At 40.9% G+C, this 6798-nt stretch overlaps 1 protein-coding gene across 1 annotated transcript; it reads left to right on the forward strand.

The window, feature by feature from the left end:
- Positions 1-1689: 1689 nt before the first annotated feature.
- LOC121541146 (chloride intracellular channel protein 4) lies at positions 1690-5952 on the forward strand. The gene is made up of 6 exons (XM_041850122.2): positions 1690-2064; positions 3560-3669; positions 3905-4030; positions 4205-4311; positions 4417-4592; positions 4976-5952. Exons 1-6 carry the CDS (start codon positions 2029-2031, stop codon positions 5138-5140), a joined length of 720 nt encoding a protein of 239 aa, XP_041706056.1. The 5' UTR covers positions 1690-2028; the 3' UTR covers positions 5141-5952.
- Positions 5953-6798: the final 846 nt, after the last annotated feature.

Genomic DNA, 6798 nt, shown 5'->3' on the forward strand with positions numbered 1-6798 from the left:
AACCAGGAAACCAAGAGGGGCCCACGCATGCACTTGTGAAGACCGTTGCAACTGAAAAGACTATAGATTACATGTACTTTCAAAATACAAATCATGTACGTGCAAAAAAGTGCCCACACAGACGATCATTGTTGCAAATCTTCCAGTGGCACCCAGTGGTCCAGTGTAGTAATCCAGTACTCCCCACACTCTGGTTGTCGTCTGGCTCTCTGGTCTGGTTACTGCCTGTCACTGATTGCTGGTGTGGGGGAAGTATGGTTCTTCACACAGTCCATCCACCTTAACCCATGACTTTCCAGCTCCATATGAGCAGGTGTCTGGCCATCTCTCCCCAGATACCCCCTCTCTCTCCAGAGAATATATGTATCTTTAACTTGATAACAGCTGCACTGTCCACAGCCCTATGTACACTATGTTTCCATTGGCACCTTTAATGTGCTTTTTCCTTATCACTGAATAACCAAAACTTCTTGGTAAACATTAACAGTTAGATAATGCCCACTGCCCACTGAGCAGATACTGTACATAACGGAGCTGCTATGTGCTGCCTCCTCAAACAACCTTTTCTCAAAGTATTGTATTGTTCCGTCTATGTGGTGTTGTTCGAGTTATGCTTAAAGGTACAATTTATCAGTCCCCTTTGAGTATACATGCTTTGAATCTGGGTCTGTTAGCTACTCTTGAACTGTATTTTCATGCACTGGCCTCTCTCCATACTTAATGGAACCTTGTTCAGGAATCACGGTTTAAATCAGAGGAGGCTGGTGGGAGGAGCTATAGGAGGACAGGCTCATTGTAATAGCTGTAATGGAATAAATGGAACTGAGTCAAAGATGTGGTTTCAATATGTTTGATAGCGTTCTATTTATTCCCTTCCAGTCATTACAATGAGGCCGTCCTCTCACCAGCCTCCTCTATTAAAAACCTCACAGCTTTAACAAGTGACTTGATCGATCAAGATTTCTAAACTATTCAATTCCCTACCTGGATGTTTGTTTTTGTAGTAGAACAATGAGTGTCTGTGAAGTGAAGGGAATCAACAAGTGGCTTTCAACACACTGTTTCTTCGCAGACAGAAGAGAAGGGAGAAAGCAAAACTCTTTTCTCACAGAGATTTTATTATTTACAACCAAAAGACACATAGTGGGGTTTTTAGTGGGGTTAGAGTCACATAATATAATTTTTTTTGCACCTGTGGCTCTTATAGTCATCTTGCTCTATTCATTTACATTTTGTTTCTCAGATTTCTTGCAAACTGCTCAACTTCCTTCCTTTTTTCTGATGAAATGTTTGATAAAGTGATGCAGTTATGACCAAGCACACCAGATTCCACAGTGTGAAGTAACACCTATTCACTCATCTCTCTCACTCTCTCTCTCTCTCTCTCTCTTTCTCTCTCTCTCTCTCTCTCAACCCTCTTTGTCATCTTTGAGAGTTTTCAGATGAATGATGAGGTCTTCAGCTGGTCATAAATGCCACTTAAAGAGAGAAAGTGGGCTTAATGTGTCCACCACAAACATTGCAAAATGTATGGCTGGGTAAGGTACACAGGAAGGTGGGGGAGAGGGGGTGGGAGAGGAAGAGAGCCACACTGACATTACATTGTATTGGAAAAATGGAGGCCTGTGGGAGAATGAGAATAGGTGGAGTGATCTGACTTTACTGGTCTGACTGGTAGGTCTGGTGGGTGCGTTTTCTTAATGTCAGAGACATATGACGGGTGTGGTGAGAGACACAGAAACAGATAGAGGCGACAGAGAGGTACTAAAGAGAGGGAGAGAGGGAGGAATAGAGGATTGGTCCAAACAAACCAGTGTTGTTGCTTCACGTCGAGGAGCTGACCATCTTTTATTATAACAGCAATCTGACCATCAACACTAAGAGAACCATTTGGACCCTCTGACCTTCAGTGACCTACAGTGATTTTGCCGTGTGTGAATGCACGTGTGTGTGGATTGGGATAACACTGACAGCTCTAGCTTCTCTGAAAACCAACATTAACTAGTTGCTAAGCTCTAAGGGACTGAGATGGCGGCAGGCCCCAAGATTGAACTTTTCATCAAGGTAAGCGTTAGAATCCTAACCTGCCTCCAATGGAGACGTTATTACTGTATTTTGAACTTTAGTCCTGTTTTATAACAACAGGAGTACATTTTAGTTCCACCATCTTGGAATGGGAGACAGCGTACAGCAAGGATTTAAACTTTCAGGATATTGATCAACGTTGACCCATTTTGCATGCCCCACCCTATCATGAGAAAAAGATAAACGGTTTAGTTTGATATCATTGGAAACCTTACAAACAGGGTTGTCAAACTATTTTATAATATATTTTTACAAATAAATTGTACTTTTAAAAACTTTAACATCAATGATCTAAAAATGCGTAAACTCCGATTTTTTAAATGTTCATATATGTTGTAGGTTAGACCCTATTTTACATAATCAGAGGTGTTTGTGTTGTGCCCACCGATTGGTTAATATACAGCATGCTTTTGAATACAGAGTGGGTGTCATGTTTTGGCTGATAAATGTGGGTGGTCCGACGGCTATCTTTCTGGTAGTAATTGGAAATAAAAATGTCAATTAAATTACAATTTCAATGGTGTACCAGCTAAATTGCAGTGGTCTGAAGGGATAGGTCCATTCTATTAATTATATTTAAATTATTTAAAGACACCCACCCTGTATTCAAGAGTATGCTGTGTCTCAACTGATTATGGGCACAACACAAACACATCAAATTATGTAAAATAGGGTCTAAGCTACAACATATGTGAAAATGAGAAAAATCTGAGTTCATGCGTTTTTAGATCATTGATAATTGACGCTACAGGTTCAATTTTTTTATTTTTAAATAAAAAAAGAAATTCTTAAGAAATTCTAAAATAGTTTGACAACTCTGTTTGCAAGCTTCCAAATGATATCAAACTCAACCGTTTATCTTTTCCAGTGATGAAAACATGGATGTCTCATGGTAGGGTGGGGTATGCAAAATGGGTCAACATTGAGCGCCGCTATCTTCTGAATGTTTTGGCATTCAAGTCCAAATAGCCACTTTCTGACCACTTCTACCTTTGGCAAATATGTATGGAAGGTTTCGTTCAAATCAAAAGGGGTGCAGTCAGAAAGTGATTGAAATAATATGGAATGACCCTGAAGCGATGTAACCTCTTCGTAAAAGCTTGTTGTTTACATATATCCTGTACAGTTACAGAGTATGGGTGTGTTTTCTGTTTGAAGCCAGGTCAGGTGAACAGAAACTGAAAAAGAGGATTGTCCAGTTTGGAGGCGTTCTGCTTGTCTTTCCAATCACTCAATTATCTTGATTCGCAAAGTGTTGTAAAAAGTGCTATATAAATAAAAACGGTAACACTTTACATTAGTGTCCTTATTACAGTGGAATTACATAAGGAAGTATAGTGTACAGCAACAAAAGTACAGCAATAAATCGTCTTTGTTACACTGTACTTACATTATGAAAACGTTAATAAAACATGACTGACAGATTGAGGAGATATTTTTTTATGTCATTCTCGAATACCCCTCCACCCTTCAGGCCAGTGATGATGGGGAGAGTGTGGGGAACTGTCCCTTCTGTCAGCGACTCTTTATGATCCTCTGGCTGAAGGGGGCCAACTTCACCCTCACCACAGTGGACATGAAGAGGTACGTATGTGGCTATTCCCTCTCACACACATACACTCTCCACAATACACCTAAAGCAACCGTTTAATCCTTCCAAGCCACGCCTGAATCCAAGTGCTTGTCCAAACATGCCCAGGCATCCTCAAAAGTCATTTGTCACTACTTGAACTGCTAATGAGGATTGTGTGTAATAGATGAAGTGTGCAGTTGAGGGACTTTCTCCCTCATGTGTTTCATCTGGTCCTCTGGCTGTCAGGGCTCCAGAGGTGCTGAAGGACCTGGCCCCAGGTTCTCAGCCCCCGTTCCTCATCTTCGGGGAGGAGGTGCGGACTGACACCAACAAGATCGAGGAGTTTCTAGAGGTGGCCCTGGCTCCCCCACAGTGAGTGTGTGATGAACATAAACAGGCATAAATGCACGCACACACACACACACACACCAAATGAGACAGGTAATGAATAAATACATGTTTATTACAACTGCTTTGCAGTCAAATGTATCCTCCACTGGCTTTACTGATCCAGAAAGCTGAGAGCTAATGGCAATGCTTTTCCAGGTACCCCAAGCTCTGCTGTCGCTACAAGGAGTCCAATGGTGCTGGAGACGACATCTTCCACAAGTTCTCAGCATACATCAAGAACTCTAACCCTGGGCTCAATGATAGTAAGAGCCCCTCCTTGTTTAGAAATCGCTGAGTTATTGAAACAGCATGTCCTGTATTAAAGCGATCATGGTTCCAGCTTTTCATGAGGCTTTGCTCCTTTTCAGTGCTGGAGAAGAAGTTTCTGAAGAGCCTGATGAAGTTGGATCATTACCTGCTGACGCCACTCCCACATGAGCTGGACCAGAACTCAAACGCCCGCATGTCCTCACGGCACTATCTGGACGGGAACTCCCTCAGTCTAGCTGACTGCAACCTGCTGCCCAAGCTCAACATAGTCAAGGTTATCAGATCAAGCATTCCAGGAACTCATAGACCACACCACACCACCTTTGCCAGTGTCATCTATTGTCCTTTCCTTGATTCTGTTCCTCTCTGTTGGAACATCTCTATCAAGAAGTGCAAAGGTGTATTCACTGTATTTATAGGTGTACTCAGGGGTGTCACTATGGTAACATGGCACTGTAGTGATCAAAGATGGACAGTGTGGATAGGCTTAAAGATCAAACAATGGTTCAAACAATGGGAATATATACAGTGAATGGCCTTTTATTAGTCTGTATCACTACATACTAAAAGTACCACTGGCACCACCGTGCTACTAGTAAACAGATTAAATGTTGCTCAGTGTGGTTCAGTGTGTGTCCTCCCTCTTGCCCCCTACAGGTGGTGTGTAGGAAGTACCGTGACTTTGAAATCCCTGCGGCTCTGACTGGTCTGACCCGCTACCTGACCAAGGCCTACCAGCAGGACGAGTTCCGCTATACCTGCCCCAAGGACACCGAGATCCTACTGGCCTACCACTCAGTGGCCAAGTACCTCAACAAGTAGATCAGGAGAGAAGGAGGGGGAGAGAAAGAGAATAGAGAGGGAGGGCAGACAGGGTAAAAGAGGAATTGAAAAAGGTGTGTTAGAAAAGAGAATAAATATAAAAAAGGGGAAAGGAGGGCTATGAAGCGATGAGGACCAGAACAATAAGCCTGCTGCCTGTGCTGCAGAACAAGGCATTTCTGTCTTCTGTCAGTAACATATGTATGTATAACGCTGTGTGTGCAGGGTGAAAGTCTGCTTATACTTTATATGTACTATTACAATGTGTAATATATAAATAATATATGCCATTTAGCTGAAGCTTTTAGCCGAAGCTTTTATCCAAAGCGACTTACAGTCTTGCGTGCATATTTTCTTTTGATATGGGTGGTCCCGGGAATACCCTGGCATTGCAAGCACCATGCTCTACCAACTGAGCCTGAGAGGACCGTATGTGTACAATACAATTGTGTGCTGCCTGATTAGTTTATGTAGATATTTGCATTCTTTGAGTTATGGTCAACAGTTCAAATGTTATGTTTAATAACCTTTCAATGTATGTTATGCTTTAAAAACCTAGCAATGTGCATACTTTGTCTGGCAATTGAGAGACAGCACTATGTCAAATGCAACGTCAACAAAGATAAATGTGGTACAATTGTGTGTGGGTTGATAGGTTTAGCATTTAATGAGATGTGCTATATTGAAATTACTATCACATCTAGTAGGCCCAGAGCAATACTAGTCTGAGTAGACTAATTTAATTTGTTTATTTTAAAGTGTTTGGATTGCCAGAGGCAAACAGTACAAATCTAATAAAGTTCACGAAACTGCCTAATTTCACTGAAAATTATTGATCAAATGGATGCCTGTTTTCATTGCTGTGGGTGGAATCATAAATGGGTGGAATGCACCATTACATCACAAATACATTGTTTTGTTTTTGTTGTTGATATTGGTTTGGGTTCAAACAGAATACAGTCCATAGATATATTATCTATGATCCAGAGTCAGTGTGTGTATAGTGCGTATGTTATCGTGTGTGTGTGTGTATACATGTGTCTGTGCCTATGTTTGTGTTGCTTCACAGTCCCTGCTGTTCCATAAGGTAGGAAGCTAAGCTAGACGACCAATATTTTATCTCAAATCTAGCTGAACATTAGGCTACTGTCAGTATTATCTCTTATCTCTTCTACTTTACAGTTTCTATATAAATTGTTATTGAACAAGACATTTGGTCTCCACACCTTGTTATTGGATTTTCAACATTGCAGAACCAATTTCATTTTTGTAAGCTTAAGTTTACCGTTTTAATTTAGAAAATAAAGACAAATGGCATGGACTGGCACACCAGTCGGGAACTCCGACTTTTTCTAGAACTCCGACTTTCCGACATGAAGATCACTGATGTCATGATTTGACCGAGTTTTTCCCCCCAGAGTTCCCAAAAGTAAATCCATCTACTTTGGGACACACCCGTGACTTGAATGATGCAATTCATGTTCAACTTTTAAATAATAAAACAAGCATGACACTTGTGCAGTGTTGTAAAGTACTTAAGTAAAAATTCTTTAAAGTACTACTTAAGTCAGGTTTTTTGGTATCTGTACTTTACTATTTATATTTGACAACTTATAATTTTATTTAGAAATGTAGTGGAGTAAAAGTATGTACTTTTT

The sequence above is a fragment of the Coregonus clupeaformis genome, chromosome 27 (assembly GCF_020615455.1).
Source record: "Coregonus clupeaformis isolate EN_2021a chromosome 27, ASM2061545v1, whole genome shotgun sequence".
Lineage (NCBI taxonomy): Eukaryota > Metazoa > Chordata > Actinopteri > Salmoniformes > Salmonidae > Coregonus > Coregonus clupeaformis.

Bases quoted from the DNA above. Each gene is read 5' to 3' on its own strand.
- LOC121541146 (XM_041850122.2), top strand. From the start codon at position 2,029: ATGGCGGCAGGCCCCAAGATTGAACTTTTCATCAAG. The intron at 2,065-3,559 runs GTAAGCGTTAGA...TCCACCCTTCAG, and splicing joins AGATTGAACTTTTCATCAAG to GCCAGTGATGATGGGGAGAG. The intron at 4,031-4,204 runs GTGAGTGTGTGA...ATGCTTTTCCAG, and splicing joins GTGGCCCTGGCTCCCCCACA to GTACCCCAAGCTCTGCTGTC.